The 17,016-nt window shown below is 38.3% G+C and overlaps 1 protein-coding gene across 3 annotated transcripts in view; it reads right to left on the reverse strand.

Moving 5' to 3' along the window:
- ZPBP (zona pellucida binding protein) overlaps positions 1-17,016 on the reverse strand; it is a 124,450-nt gene that overhangs the window by 27,830 nt on the left and 79,604 nt on the right. For all 3 annotated transcript variants that reach the window (XM_078341996.1, XM_009002170.5, XM_054237085.2), the window contains one exon: positions 4,122-4,299. In XM_078341996.1, the coding sequence (XP_078198122.1) occupies positions 4,122-4,299 (178 nt within the window). The remainder of the gene's footprint in view (positions 1-4,121; positions 4,300-17,016) is intronic.

The raw sequence follows: 17,016 nt of genomic DNA on the forward strand, positions 1-17,016 counted from the left end.
TGCTACCTCAGTAGAAGCATGGGCATCCTACCAAGTTATTGCCTTATCAAAACTTATATTCCTACATTCTATCTAGGTGTTGCCTTATCAACACTAAGATATCTCAAACTTCAGCATATGTAAGAATCACCTAGGAAGCTTATAAATGTAGATTTCTGATTCATACACATTGGATATATTTTGAGAAAATCTTCAGCAAATTCTGATACATGTAAGAGTTTTAAAACCATGACCATAGTTTAAAGAGAAAAAAATTGGAAGGGCAACTGGGGTATTATGTCAAAGAATGTCATTTGACCTACAAGTTTTATGTTTTGATTTTTTTGAAAGAAATTAGCAGAAATAAAATGGGAGAAAGTTGAATATACAAGCTATACAAAAACAGAAATAATAGAAATTGCAAAGTAGGCCAGGCGCAGTGGCTCACGCCTGTAATCCCAGCACTTTGGGAGCCTAAGATGGAGGATCATGAGGTCAGGAGATTGAGAACATCCTGCTCAACATGGTGAAACCCCATCTCTATTAAAAACACAAAAAACTAGCCTGGTGTGGTGGCGCATGCATGTAATCCCAGCTACTTGGGAGGCTGAGACAGGGGAATCGCTTGGGCTCAGGAGGCAGAGGTTGCAGTGAGCTGATATCGCGCCACTGTACTCCAGCCTGGTGACAGAATAAGACTCCATCTCAAAAAAAAAAAAGAAAAGAAATTGCAGAGTAAATCATTTCAGAATCTGTGTTTTAACAAAATTCTCTTAAAAACAATGTAATATTTGCCTGGTCTTTTGTTGTAGTATATTATATAATTTATAAAATTATAAGACATTGGTAATTCACAAATTTAATTAAAACTCTCTTTAAAGTGGCAAAACTGATTGCCAAAATGATGTATATAACAAGCAATGCTAAATGTGAAGTCACAGAGAAGCTTTTCGGTATAAATTAATTTAAAAATACTAAAGTCAGGAAAAACAATAATATAGGTAGAAATGTTAAGTCTTCACAAGTTTATAAGGAAACAGGCTTTGTCTGCCATCTAGAAATAAAACTTAAATGAATAAAGAATGATAAGGCTGGGTGTGTTGGCGCTCATGCCTGTAATCCCAGAACTTTGTGATGCCAAGGCGGGCAGATCATGAGGTCAAAAGATTGAAAGCATCCTAGCCAACATGGTGAAACCCTGTCTCTACTAAAAATACAAAAATTAGCTAGGCATGGTGGTGCATGTCTGTAGTCCCAGCTACTCAGGAGGCTGAGGCAAGAGAATCGTTTGAACCCAGGAGATGAAGGTTGCAGTAAGCTGAGATCGAACCACTGCAGTCCAGCCTGGCAACAGAGCGAGACTTTGTCACAAAGAAAAAAAATATATATATCCAAAGGAAAAGAACAAATCTGGTGCTTAATCTACTGCTGAGACTTACTTTACTGAGAAAGTAAACGAACTTCCCTTATGTCATAAACAAGCTTTGTCTCAATCTTGTTTGTTAAATATAAACATGGTACATTTTTTTATTCTAGACAGAAGTCATTTTACAAGATACCTTATATATTTTATAAGCTCATCATTATTTTATCTAGTATTCAGTTTCATACTTGAATACATTTTAAGTTCATTTAGTTTGTTAATTTTGTCTTTTAACTAGTGTTATCCTAATTTAAAATACAGGGTAATTTATTAAATCATTTTCTATTCAGAGAATGATTAAATATCTTTTTGAGTTGTTATACGCTTTTCTAAAATTTTAGGGTGATGGCCTTCTGTAAAATTGACAAAAATTATTACTATCCTATGGGTTTCTGAATGTTACATTAGGGGAACTGAATCTTGCTTCATAACTTACAGAAATGATAAAACAAAGATAATTGTAAATTAAAATGTTTATTAACCATAAGATGACACAAAATAAAATTTGGCAACTCACTAATTAATAACTCTATTGAGCAATGATGATGAGCCCATCAAATCTAAAAAATAAATTTTATTTTATTTAAGCAAAATCCCACCCTCTGCCATAAACTTGATGCTCATTCATGTTGTTGCTTGGACAGTGCTTGCTATCCTGGTATCCTACCTCAAGTAACTACCTCAAGACTGAAAGACAAGTCTCAACAAGAAAGCGCTGTCATAATTACATTGAACCTTTGTGATCTATTCCACTACTAACTCAGTTTTCATTATATAATCTTGTATTTTTTTCCCCTTCAGTTTAGCCGTCTCTTGTTCCCTAATTGTTTCATAGATACATCTCTTAAATATCTAAGCTCTGTGGGCAGAGATCAAATATTCAGGAGAATCAAATACTATTTCAGAGATAGAAAATATTTTTGAGATTCACATTAAATTTTCTCATATACTTCTTATTTTGGGAATAAAACAATTAATTAGCTTGATCAAATAGTGTAGCACACAACAAGCTGAGTTAACACTCATTACATGGTGAAATTAGAAAACATCACAATTGTGCTATTACCCAAATGTTTAAAACACACACAAAAAAAATGTAATGGTAAAATTTGTAATTCTGACATTCAAACCTACTACTTCACTTGAAAAAGCTATGTTTGACAATTACAAAATACTTATAATTAATGAGACGCAAATATTTTAACAATTTTAGTTTATCTTGTCTTTTTTGAATAATGGTAAAAATGCATGCAACAGACAGCTAAACTACTATGTTCCAGTTTATTTTTTGGATGTTTCTATGTTTTTCTTTATCCTTATCTTTGTTCTGGAGCAATATATATAATACACACACACACACACACACACACATATAGATATATAATCATCGATTTTTGAAAGTTACAAAGTTAGTATGTTATTTATTTTATTTGTATTATATTTCCTAATATACCTTTATAGTGTATTTTTGTAAAAGTTCACATGTTTAAGCAATAACAAAACACACATACAAAATTATAAAGACAACTTTAGCCAAATCAAAGAAAACAAATTAAAAGGAATATTTAGTGGTCTATTTTACAAAAAGGGTTTTAATCTAACATAAATAGCAGAAAGAAAGGAGTAAAGAACAGTCAGAAATGACTAAATGAGAATGATATTGCCACAACTTGGATATGGTTTGTTTGTTCCCACAAAATCTCATGTTGAGAGTTCCCAATGTGGCAGTGTTGGGAGGTGAGGCATGGCGGGAAAGGTTTGTGTCAGGGGAGCAGATCTCTCATGAATAGATGAATATCCTCCCTCATGGGTGACCAAGTTCTAATTCCATTAGTTTCTTGTGAGAGCTGGTTGTACAAAAGATCCTGGCACCTACCCCTCTCTCTAGTTTCCTCTGTCACCATGTGGTTTCTGCACACTGAGGCTCCCCTTCACTTTCTGCTATGGGTGGAAGCAGACTGAGTCCCCCACTGGATGCCCAATTTCAAACTTTTCAGCCATCACAATCATGAGACAAATAAACTTTTTTCCTTTATAAACTCTCCAGGCTTAAGTACTCTCTTGTGGCAATATGAAACATACAAATACAGGTATAAATTTAGTAATATCAGTATAAAATTTTTAAAGTCTTTTAAGACTGAAAATTAATTGACCCATTAATCTCTCAGTAATAGAAATGCAAAGACTTTGAATTCATGCGCTCAACCTAAGTCAATAGCCTCTACCAAAGTCTCTTCTATAGTAAAGATGAAAAAGAAAGAATAAATGTCACAGAGCAACTCAGATCCTGTAGTGCTAGGACCAAAAGATAGAAAAAAACAACTGGTAATAAAGCAATTCATATACTTATTTCAAAAGGAAGGAAAAAGTCACAAAGATATCTACTATAGACTATACAAACCTAAACTCATCAATAATTGATTCCAAAAGACATATTATTTGGTTATTTTTAAGGTAAGGAATTCTAAGTGACTCATAACTATTTTTGTGTTTCCTCCCAGATAACTGCCTAATGCTCCTAAACTCTCTTGCTGTAATATTAATTCCAAGGCCAAAATCAAGCCAGACTGTTTTTAATTTCACATCTTGATATTGACATAGTCTTTTCAAATAGACTACCTTAAATCAACTATGAAAAAATACCAAAATGATAGTAAAAATAAGTGATAGGCATTCACTTAAGCTAATATAAAACATGAAATCATAGTTCATTACATACCACAGCACTCAGGACATTTTGGATGTTGCAGGTCATTCATTCCATACCCTGGAAAGCAGCGATTAATCCAAACCATTTGGAGAGTGCCTTCAATATAGTATATTGCAGGCAATGGCTCTGCACGTCTGCCAAGAACTTCTACTTGTTGATTAAAAAATCTCTCTATGAGATTTTTAGCCTAAAATATAAATAAAATTTGATAAAATTATTAGCTATAAAAATATAATTTTAGAACAAATAAGGATGCATGTGGAGTTAGAGTTTGAGGAAAACAAAGTCTCAAGGTCATTATTTTTTCTTGCACTCACAAAATATAAATAAAACACAGGAAGCTGAAAAGATATCTTCAATACACATAAAATATTTCTAAATGTACATCCAATTTCATTGTAAATGAAAAAAATGTAAAAATGTAAAAATTTCAATGTAAAAAAACATTTGAAGATATAACCAAACTTTTTGGTCTCTTTGTATTTTGAATAATATATGGCTAAGTAACTGAGTAAAATCAAGAAAGCTATTTGAAACTAATTGAATGGTAAGAAATGTAAAGTAATTTAAAAACGTATTTTAAGCATCTGTAAGAAGCATATCTGAGGCACAACATTCACTCTTTCACACAGGAAAATTTAGTTTAAAAACATGAGACAATATAACATATTACAACTTTTAGCTCTGTTTCAAAAATTAAGTCTAAATAATAATAAAGCATCATTCTGATCTATAATTATCTTTATATTTATAATAATTAGACTGTCTTGTTTCCTAAAAATAACAAAAGGCTTAGACTTCTCTATGACTGCTACAATCTACACATTAAAGTATGAGGTGTGGTCATAACTTCAAACTGCTACCAGCTAGTTAGTTCTACTCCATTCTGCCCTACTAACTTGCACCTCCAATCTGGTCAGGAGCAGGAACAAATGGACAACACAGGCTGATCTATAACCACTAATGGTGCACCTCATGTCTACTGAGTTCTTCTAGTATCTTGTAAATTACACTCCTTCCATTACAATTTCTATAATGTCCAGACTTGACCATGCAAAAACACCCACAAAGGATGATAAAATAACTTTGTTTCACGCATAAAGTAATTTAAAATATGGCATAAAATTATTTTCAGGTTGTGTGTATAATTCAGTGGTTCCCAACCTTTTTGGCACAAGGGAAGGGTTTTATGGAAGACAAGTTTTGCAAGGACCAGGGTGGCAGGATGGTTTCAGGATGAAACTGTTCCACTCTAGCTCATCAGGCATTAAGATTCTCATAAGGGGAATTCTGCCAAGATGGCCTTATAAGAACAACTCTGGAGCACATTTCCCAGGGAGACAGAAGTAGAAGGTGAGTGATCTCCCCATTTCCAACTTAGGTACCAGGTTCATTTCAATAGGACTGGTTGGACAGTGGGTGTTGCCCAAGGAGGATAAACCAAGACAGAGCAGGGTGCTGCCTCACCTGGGAAGTGCAACTGACTGGAGGATTGGGGACTGCCCCCTGCCCATCACAACACTCCAGTTCAGATACCATGCTTCTCCCATGGCCTCTGCAAACCACAGTCCTGGAGATCCCCACTGTGCTGAAAAGGCCTGTGAGTTAACAGCACAGATCTGAGTGGCAGCTCCAGCTAGCGCCGGCTGTCAGCACAGATCTGGGCAGATGTTTTGACTAGCACTGAGAGGGCAGATGTTTTGACTAGCACTGAGAGCACCTGCAGGATGGAGCTACCCACTCCCCAGAAAGAAGGGGAGCTGAAAGCAGAGAGACAGGTGATAGGTTGTGTAGGTCCCAACCCCACAAAGACAAGCAAACTAAAGTCTTCTCACTTGAGAGTTTCACAGCCAACACATCAGTTTGAGCCTGACCTGGGACGATTGAGCCTGATGGGGTGAAGGGTGTCCGCCATTGCTGAGGTGGGTCTAAACCTACCTTTGTAAACAAAAGCCAGAGGAAGCATACACGGCAGCTGGAATAAGGCTGTGACAGCCGAGCAGTGACTTTGCAGGCAGACAAGGGACAGACTGCCTCCTTAAGTGGCTCTTTGACCCCTGTATACCCAAAAGGACACCTCATACAGGAGAGCTCTGGATGACACCTGGGGGGCACCCTTCTGGGATGAAGCTACCAGAGAAAAGATCAGGCAGCAATCCTTGCCATTCAGCAAACCCCATGGGTGATACCTAGGCAAGCAAGGTCTGGAAGGACCTGCAGCAGTCCTACAGCAGAGGGACCTGACTGTTAGAAGGAAAACTAAAAAACAAATACCTTCAACATCAACAGAAAGAATGTCCACTCAGAGACCCCATTCAAAATCTCCAACTTCAAAGATCAAAGGTAGATAAATCCATAATAATAGGAAGAAACCAGCACTAAAGGATGAAATCAGCAAAGACCAGAATGCCTATTCTCCTCCAAGGGATCACCAAGGGATCACAACTCCTCACCAACAAGGGAGCAAAACAGAATGGAGAATGAGTTTGATGAATTGACAGAAGCAGGCTTCAGAAGGTGGATAATAACAAACTTCTCTGAGCTAAAGGAACATGTTCTACTCCAATGCAAAGAAACTAAAAACCTTGAAAAAAGGTTAGACAAAATGCTAACTAGAATAACCAGCTTAGAGATGAACATAAATGACTTGATGAAGATGAAAAACACAACAGGAGAATATCAAGAAGCATACACAAGTTTCAATAGCCAAATCAATCAAGAAGAAGAAAGGATATCAGAGACTAAAGAGCCCCTCAATGAAATAAAATGGGAAGGCAAGATTAGAGAAAAGAGAGTAAAATGAAATGAACAAAGCCTCCAAAAAATATAGGATTATGTGAAAAGACCTAATTCTACACTTGAATTAGGTACACATTGTACCTCAATGTGATGGGGAGAATGAATCCAAGCTGAAAAACACTCTTCAGGTTCTTATCCAGGAGAATTTCCGAAACCTAGCAAGGCAGGCCAACATTCAAATTCAGGAAATACAGAGAACACCACAAAGATATTCCTCAAAAAGAGCAACCCCAAGGCACAAAATTGTCAGATTCACCACGGCTGCAATGAGGGGAAAAAATGCTAAGGGCAGCCAGAGAGAAAGGTTGAGACACTCACAAAGTGAAGCTTATCAGACTCACAGGGGTTCTCTTGGCAGAAACTCTACAAGCCAGAAGAGAGCGGGGGCCAATACTCAATATCCTTAAAGAAAATAACTTTCAATCCAGAATTTCCTATCTAGCCAAATTAAGCTTCATAAATGAAGGAGAAATAAAATCCTTTATGGACAAGCAGTTGCCAAGAGATTTCATCATGACCAGAACTGTCTTACAAGAGCTTCTGAAAGAAACACTAAACATGGAAAGGAACAACCAGTACCAGCCACTGCAAAAATGTACCAAATTGTAAAGACCAATGATGCAATGAAGAAACTGCATCAACTAGTGGGCAAAACAACCAGCCAGTAACAAAATGGCAGGATCAAACTCACACATAACAATATTAACATTAAATGTAAACAGCCTAAATGCCCCAATCCAAAGACACAGACTGGCAAGCTGGATAAAAATTCAAGACCCGTTGGTGTGCTATATTCAGGAGACCCATCTCACATGCAAAGACACATATAGACTCAAAATAAAGGGATGGAAGAAGATTGACCAAGCAAATGGAGAGCAAAAAAAAAAACAGGGGTTGCAATCCTACTCTCTAATAAAACAGACTTTAAGCCAACAAAGATTGAAAGAGAGAAAGAAGGGCATTCCATAAAGATAAAAGGATCGATGCAATAAGAAGAGCTAACTATCCTAAATTTGTATGTACCCAATACAGGAGCACCCGGATACATATAGCAAGTTCTTCCTTTTTTAAAAAAAAAAAAAAGAGATGGCATTTCACCATGTTGGCCAGGCTGGTTTTCAACTCCTGACCTCAGGTGATCTGCCTGCCTCGGCCTCCCAAAGTGCTGGGATTACAGGCATGAGCCACCACGTCCGACCAGCAAGGTCTTAATGACCTACAAAGAGACTTAGACTCCTACACAATAATAGCGGGAGACTAACACTTCACTGTCAATATCAGACAGACCAACAAGACAGAAAATCAATAAGGACATCTAGGACTTAATGCAGATCTGGACCAAGCAGACCTAATAGACATCTACAGAACTCTCCACCCCAAATCCACAGAATAAACATTCTTCTCAGCACCACATCATACTTACTGTAAAATTGACCACATAATTGGAAGTAAATCACTCCTCAGCAAATGCAAAAGAACAGACGTCGTAACAAATAGTCTCTCAGACCAGAGTGCAAACAAATTAGAACTCAGTATTAAGAAACTCACCCCAAACCACATAACTACATGGAAACTCAACAACTTGCTCCTGAATGATGACTGGATAAACAATGAAATGTAGGCAGAAATAGATGTTCTTTGAAAACAATGAGAATGAAGACACAACATACCAGAATCTCTGGGACACATTTAAAGCAGTGTCTAGAGGAAAATTTATAGCAATAAATGCCCACATGAGAAGTGAGGAAATATCTAAAATTGACACACTATAGTCAAAATTGAAAGAGCTAGAGGAGCAAGATCAAAAAAATTGAAAAGCTAGCAGAAGACAAGAATTAACTAAGATAAGAGCAGAACTGAAGGAGACAGAGACACAAAAAGCTCTTCAAAAAAATTAATAAATCCAGGAGCTGGTTTATTGAAAATATCAACAAAATAGATAGACTGCTAGCCAGACTAATAAAAAGGAAGAGAGAGAGAAGAATCAAAGAGATGGAATAAAAAATGATAAAGGGAACATCACCAACGATTCCACAGAAATACAAACTACCATCAGAGATCACGACAAACAACTCAATGCACATAAACCAGTAAACCTAAAATAAATGGATAAATTCTTGGATGCTTACACCTCAAAAGCCTAGACCAGGAAGAAGCTGAATCCCTGAATACACCAATAACAAGGTCTGAAGTTGAGGCAGCAATTAATACCCTACCAAATAAAAAAAGTCCAGGTCCAGATGGGTTTATAGCCAAACTCTACCAGACATACAAAGAGGAGCTGGAACCATTTTTTCTGAAACTATTCCAAACAATACAAAGAGAGGGAATCTTCCCTAACTCATTTTATGAGACCAACATTATCCTGATACCAAAACCTGGCAGAGACACAACTGAAAAAGAAAACTTCAGGCCAGTATGCATGATGAACATCGGTGCAAAAATCTTCAGTAAAATACTGGCAAACCAAATGCAACAGCATATAAAAAAGCTTATCCATAACAATCAAGTCGGATTTATTCTGGGAATGCAAGGCTGGTTCAACATACACAAATCTATAAACATAATCCATCAAATAAACAGAACCAAAGACAAAAACCATATGATCATCTCAATGGATGCAGAGAAGGCCTTCAACAAAATTCAACAGCCCTTTATGCTAAAAACTCTTAATAAACTAGGTATCAATTGAATGTATCTCAAAATAATAAAAGCTATTTGTGACAAAGCCACAGCCAATACCATACTAAATGGGCAAAAACTGGAAGCATTCCCTTTGAAAACTGGCACTAGACAAGGATACCCACTCTCATCCCTCCAATTCAATATAGTATTGGAAGTTCTAGCCAGAGCAATCAGGCAAGAAAAAGAAATAAAGGGTATCCAATTAGAAAAAAGAGGAAGTCAAATTGTCTCTATTTGCAGATGACATGAGTGTATATTTAGAAGACCCTTTTGTCTCAGCCCAAAATCTACTTAAGTTGATAAGCAAATTCAGCAAAGTCTCAGGATATAAAATCAGTGTGCATAAATCACAAGCATTCCTATATACCAATAACAGACTAACAGAGAGCCAAATCATGAGCGAATTCCCATTCACAATTGCTACAAAGAGAATAAAATACTTAGAAATACAACTACCAAAGGATGTGAAGGACCGCTTCAAGGAGAACTACAAAACACTGCTCAAGGAAATAAGAGAGGACACAAACAGATGGATAAACATTCCATGCTCCTGGTTAGGAAGAATCAATGTTATGAAAATGGCCATACTGCCCAAAGTAATTAGTAGATTCAATGTTATCCCCATCAAACTACCACTGACCTTCTTCACAGAACTGGAAAAAAACACCTTAAACTTCATATGGAACCAAAAGAGAGCCCATATAGCCAAGACAATTCTAAGCAAAAAGAGCTGGAGGCATCACACTACCTGACTTTGAACTACACTACAAGGCTACAGTAATCAAAACAGCATGGTATTGTTACCAAGACAGAGATAGAGACCAATGGAACAGAACAGAGGCCTGGAAGGCAAACCACACAACTAAAACCATCTGATCTTTGAGAAATCTGACAAAAACAAGCAATAGAAAAAGGATTCCCTGTTTAATAAGTGGTGCTGGGAAAACTGGCTAGCCATGTGCAGAAAGCAGAAACTGGACCCCTTCCTGGTACCCTACACTAAAATTAACTCCAGATGGATTAAGGATTGAAACATAAGACCTAACACCATAAAAACTCTAGAAGAAAACCTAGGCAAAACCATTCAGGACATAGGCATAGGCAAGGACTTTATGACTAAAACACCAAAAACAATGGGAACAAAAGTCAAAATAGACAAATGGGATCTAATTAAACTTAAGAGTTTCTGTGCTGCAAAAGAAACAATCATCAGAGTGAACAAGCAACCAACAGAATTGTAAAAAATTTTTGTAGTCTACCCATCTGACAAAGGGCTAATAAACAGAATCTACAAAGAACTAATGCAGATATACAAGAAACAATCCATTTAAAAGTGGGTGAAAGATAGGAACAGTGTTCAAATGAAGACCGTTATGAGGTTTTCAAACAAACATGAAAAAATTGTTCATCATCACTGGTCATTAGAGAAATGCAAATCAAAACTACATCAAGATACCACCTCATGCCAGTTAGAATTGTGATCATCAAAAATCTGGTGACAACAGATGCTGGAGAGGATGTGGAGAAATAGGAACATTTTTACACTGTTGGTGGGAGTGTAAATTAGTTCAACCATTGTGGAAGACAGTGTGGCAATTCCTCAAGGATCTAGAAATAAAAATTCCATTTGACCCAGCAATCCCATTATTGGGTATATACCCAAAGGATTATAAATCATTCTTTTATAAAGACACATGCACACATATGTTCATTGTGGCACTGTTTACAATAGCAAAGACCTGGAACCAACCCATATGCCCATCAATGATAGACTAGACAAGGAAAATGTGGCACATGTACACCATGGAATACTATGCAGCCATAAAAATGGTGAGTTCATGTCCTTTGTAGGGACATGGATGAATTTGGAAACCATCATTCTCAGCAAACTGACACAAGAAAAGAAAACAAAACACCAAATGTTTTCCTTCATAGGTGGGTGCTGAACAATGAGAACACAGGGGCACAGACAGGGGGAGCATCACACACTGGGGTCTGTTGGGGGGTAGGGGGCTAGGGAAGGGACAGCAGAGGGTGGGGAGGTTGGAGAAAGATAACATTGGTAGAAATGCCTGATGTAGTTGATGAGGGGATGGAGACAGCAAACCACCATGGCATGTGTGTACCTATGCAATAATCCTGCAAGATCTGCCCATGTATCCCAGAACTTAAAGTACAATTAAAAAAAAAATTCCCATAAGAATCTTGCAACCTAGATCCCTTGCATGTGCAGTTCACAATAGGGTTTGTGATCCAATGAGAGTCTAATGCTGTCACTGATCTGACAGGAAGTGGAGCTCAGGCAGTAATGTTCGCTTGCTGCCACTCTCTTTCTGTTGTGTGGCCCGCTTCCTATCAGGACATGGACTGGTACTGGTCCGAGGCCTGTGGACTGGGGACCCATAGAATAAGGTATATATAAAACATAACTAAATTTTCTATTTGGGTCCCATCCGCATGATATCTCATTATACATATGCAAATGCAGCAGGTCCTCAAATAATGTCCTTTCTTTCAATGTCATTTTGTTGTAATGTTGAAGAGAAAAAAAAAACGATGCTTCCTAGTTAGGCCACTGTTCATGTGGAGTCTGCATGTTCTCCCCATGTCTGCATGAGTTTTCTCCAGGTACTCTGGTTTCCACCCACATTCCAAAGATGCAAGTTACATTAACTGGCATGGCTAAATTATCCCCCAAGGAGTGAATGTGGATGTGTGTGAGCACACCCTGAGATACAACGATGTCCTGTACAGCGCTGGTTTCCACCTTGAGCCCTGAGCTACCTGAGTAGGGTCCAGCCACCTGTTACACTGAACTGGAACAAGTAAATAATTATCATACTTGTTTTTATTACTCTTTCTTAAATATACATATTTCTCAAATTTATTTCAATGTTTAATATTAGAAATGTTTTGGGTCTTTATTTAGATATATGGTGATATTTTTATAACCAGAAATATGCCAGAGGAACTTAACTCTTGTTTATATCAGTTAGCCTGTGATAAAATTTGTTTTGTTATATGTCATCTTGCTTAAGGTTGCAGTTTGCAGAAGCCTATTGATGAAATTAAATGAGGACTTACCGTATTTCAAAATCTGAAAATATCTGAAACTAAAATACTTCTGGTTCTAACCATTTCAGATAAAGGATACTCAAAATATGTATAAAAGTGTTATAAAATTAATTGCATTTAAATTTGAGGCTAAAATTAAAAGTGTCAGGAGACACATTCCTAATCATTCAGTTTCCTAATACCCCATGCCCAAAACAAACAAAGCAGCAAAACATGTACAAAAATCCTAAATGAAGTTTGACCTGAGAAAACCTAGTGATAGATGCAGGAGGCAAGTAAGGGAGGATCCCTGGAAAATATCTGACCCACCCCACAAGTATTTACATCAGATGCTTTTGTGCAGATGTGGGAACCTGCCCAAAGTCTTGTCTGCGCATGCCCACAACAGACTGGGGGGGCCTGCCTGCACACTGGGAAATGAAGTGGAGCCACTGGGGATTCATGCCTTATGCAGCAAGAAGGGGCCTGGTCTCTTCAGCTTTTATGTGTGGCCTGGTATTCAAGCTGTGAGGTGGGGGCCTGTTGGCAGAATCTCTTTTTTTTCCACTGAGAGCTTTCTTTTAATAAATTCCACTCTCCTCACCTCTCAATGTGTCCACGTGCCTGATTTGTCCTGGTCCTGTGATAGGACCTGGATTTTAGCTGAACTAAGGAGCAACATATCTTGCATCATTTTGATGGCCCCTATGGAGACATGAGGAAAGGTGAGTAAAATGCTGACCAAAACATCTTTTCTCCTCTAGTAGCTGAGCCTTTTTGTCTTTGGACTTCTAAGAGTAGAGGAAACTTCATCGCCCCCACTCCATTGCTCTTGGGGTTCAGCAATGTCAACCTTGGTCTAACCCAGCTTTTTCTATGGCATTTTCCTTCTTTTTTTCAGGACTGTAAGGGCACCACCCCACCCCAAGGGCCGCAGGCAACCTTGGTACAGAAAGGCAAGCTACAGCTCTCCCTCCTCCTCTCCCACCAATTTTCTGGGCATGTCACAGGATATCTTTTTCTCTCCCTTGTTAGAAGAGGACTCAATTTCACAGCTTCACCTTAGCATTCAGCTTATGATAAACAGTCCATGAGTACCTCCCACAAAATTATATCAAACTCAATTCTAAGCTTTAGGGTAAAGCCCTAGGGAAAACAAACAGGCTCTAAGGGATCCAGAGGCAGACAGTAATGGAAGTTAAAAGGCACGGAGCAGGTAGGTAGCATGACTAATTTCTGCTGATTAAGCCAAGCTTCTTGTTTCATGGATAAAGCTCATGCTAGTATCCATGGCATAAATGAGGCCTAGAAACTCGAAGACTACTGACAACAGAGGGGATAGGGCATATGTGGGTAAGAGCAGATATTGGCACCTCCTTAGTTCCCCCTGTTAACATAGGTGAATGCCACTATGATACCCATGGACAGCACCCTGTCACAGTCACCAGACTCAGGGATACAAGGACAGATGAAAAAGAAGTAAGCCTCACTTTCTTTCCCTGGGTATTCACTAGGAAGAGAAGGGTACCTGGGACACCTCACTCCCCTCTTTCTAGATGAGTAGCCATTCATCTTCAGTCTTTACCCCTTTCAAATACACCCTGAACCCCTGGGACTCCTTTGAAAAAAAGTCCCCTGAAAAGAAAAGGGATTAAGTACATATGGAGGGACTATGTTTTACAACAATTGGTTAGCAGTTCAGGAAACAAAAAAACTGTTACTGCTTCAACAATGAGCAATCTGTATGAAAAAGAACAGTTCATTTTAATTACTACAATCTGTCCTACAGGCAATGCCAAGCTCATAATGAAGAAATATGACTGGAACAGCTTTAATATAAGTTCTAGATTGGTCTAACAAACCGAGAAGTCTAACAAGATTAGTTAACTAATTAGTCTAACAAGAAGGCAACAACTAGCATTATGGGTGTTTTAGGATAGGCAACAGATACCATACAAGATTACAGTCTCAGTGGGGCTCAAATATCCACTAGGGGAGAAATAATATTTACAAGGTGTTACAGATACTATACCTATAAAATAGAATCTTTTGGATATCTTTGATTAACACCTATATTAGGGAATCTCTGGGGAAAGTGACTAAATAATCAAAAGGGGTTAGAAAATATATTAATAACTAAATCAAATGCAATTGATTTAAATATTTCAATTAAAATGAAAAGATTGTCAACTGGATTGAAAGCAGTCACCAACTATGGTCTATGAACAATAAATATTTTTCTCTGTATTAAAAACAACAAATTATAAAATATAATTTAAAAATATTTGTAACAACATTAAACAATAAAATAATACTTAGAGCAAAAATCTTCCCCTTCACTGATGAACGGGGCTCAATGTAATCAACCTGCCACCAGGTAGCTGGCTGATCACCATGAATAATGGTGCCATGTAATAGGGTTTAGTGTTGGTTTCTGCTGTTGGCAGACTAGACACTTCATGGTGGCCACAGTCTTACCGGCCTTAGTGAATGGGAATCCATACTGCTGAAGCCATGCATAATCCATGCCCACCACCATGACCATGTTTTTCATGAGCACATTGGGACATGACTGTGGTGGCTGAGGAGAGAAGCTGATTAGTGTCCACAGAAGGGGTCATCCCATATCCTGCCTTGTTAAAATTCTTCTTTGTTATGGTCGCCCATGAACATTCACATGGGACACACTTATCTTCACTTTCTCTGCCCATTCAGAGAGGTCTTTCAACATTCCTCTTCTCCAAATATCTTTGTCACCAAATTTCTAATCATGATCTTTCCAAGTCTCTGAATACCCTGCCAAGCCATTGGCCATAGCCCATGAATGAATATATAATTTCACATCTTGCCATTATTCCTTCCAGTTGCACAATTTTGATGCATTGCCCAAAGTTCTGCACACTGAGAGGATTTTTCTTCACAACTGTCCTTCAGGAATGTCCCAGACAGGGGGCTGTAGTGCAATAGCTGTCTACCTTTGGGTGGTCCCTGCCTATGGTGGAGAACTATCTGTAAACCAGGCCTGAGTTTCTCTTCCTCTATCAACTGATCATAGAGAGCTCACCATGAAACTGTAGGTGCAGGCTGGGAGAGAAAAGGCAGTGTAGCAGGAATGGGGAACGTGGACATTCAGGCCACTTCTTCATTAACTTACTTGTGCTTCAAGGTCTGCTCAGGCTCAGTGAAGTGAATACCACCTCCATCTGATTAAAGGTGTTGCTGTGCATGACCAGCTTTATGGCTTAGTGGGTTAGATAACACCCAGTTCATGATGGGCATCTCAGGTTACCTGGTAACCTGGTGGCCCACAGTCAAGCATTCAATATTTCCTAAGGTCCAGTAGAAGAAGCTGTCTCTTGGAAGCATAGTAAGTATCAGCAGATGATATCAAGGCCTTGCTCCAAAATCCAAAAGGTTTGTGACATGATTCACATACTGGGGCCTGTCAAGGGCTCCAAACAGCATCCTTATCAGCCACTGATATTTCATCCACCATTGGATTTACTGGATCATAGGGCCTACATGGCACAGCAGCTTCTACAACAGCCTAAACCTGTTGTAGAGCCTTCCCTTGTTCTGAGCCCATCAAACCTAGCAGCTATCAGGTGACTCTGTAAATGTGCCAGAGTAACACACCCGAATGAGGAATATGTTGTCTCTAAAATATAAATAAGCCTACTAGGCATTATACACCTTTTGGTTGTAGGAGGACTCAGATGCAACAACATACCCTTCACCTTATAAGTGTTATCTCAAGAAGCCTCATATCACTGAACCCCTAGAAATTTTACTGAGATAGAAGGTTCCCAAATTTTAATCAGATTTCTCACTCTCTGACATATAAAATATCTTCTCAATAAGTCTAAAGTAATTGCTGCTTCTCATTCAATATGTCCAATTAGCGTAATGTCATCAATATAATGGACTAGCATGATATCTTATGTAAAAGAAAGATGATCAAGATATCTAACAACCAAATTATGATGTAGGGCTGGAGAGCTGATATACTTCTGAGGCAGGACAGTGAGGGTGTACTGCTGGTTTTCCAGCTGAAAGCAAACTGCTTCTGGTGGACAGGGATGGAAAAAAGGTACCTGTCAGATCAACAGCTACTGATGAGGTACCAGGAGATGGTTTAATCGGCCCAAGCAATAAAACCACATCTGGTATAATCGCTGCAACTGCAGTCACCACTTGGTTAACCTTACAGTAATCTACTGTCATTCTCCAAGATCTATTCCTTTTCTGACAGGCCAAACAGGAGATGAATGCGGATCATCACATCTCCATCTTTTAAGTCCTTGATGATGGCACTAACCTCCGCAATCCTCCCAAAAATGCACCACTGCCTTGATTCACTATTTTC

This window comes from Callithrix jacchus, chromosome 11, assembly GCF_049354715.1.
Source record: "Callithrix jacchus isolate 240 chromosome 11, calJac240_pri, whole genome shotgun sequence".
Taxonomy (NCBI): Eukaryota; Metazoa; Chordata; class Mammalia; order Primates; family Cebidae; genus Callithrix; species Callithrix jacchus.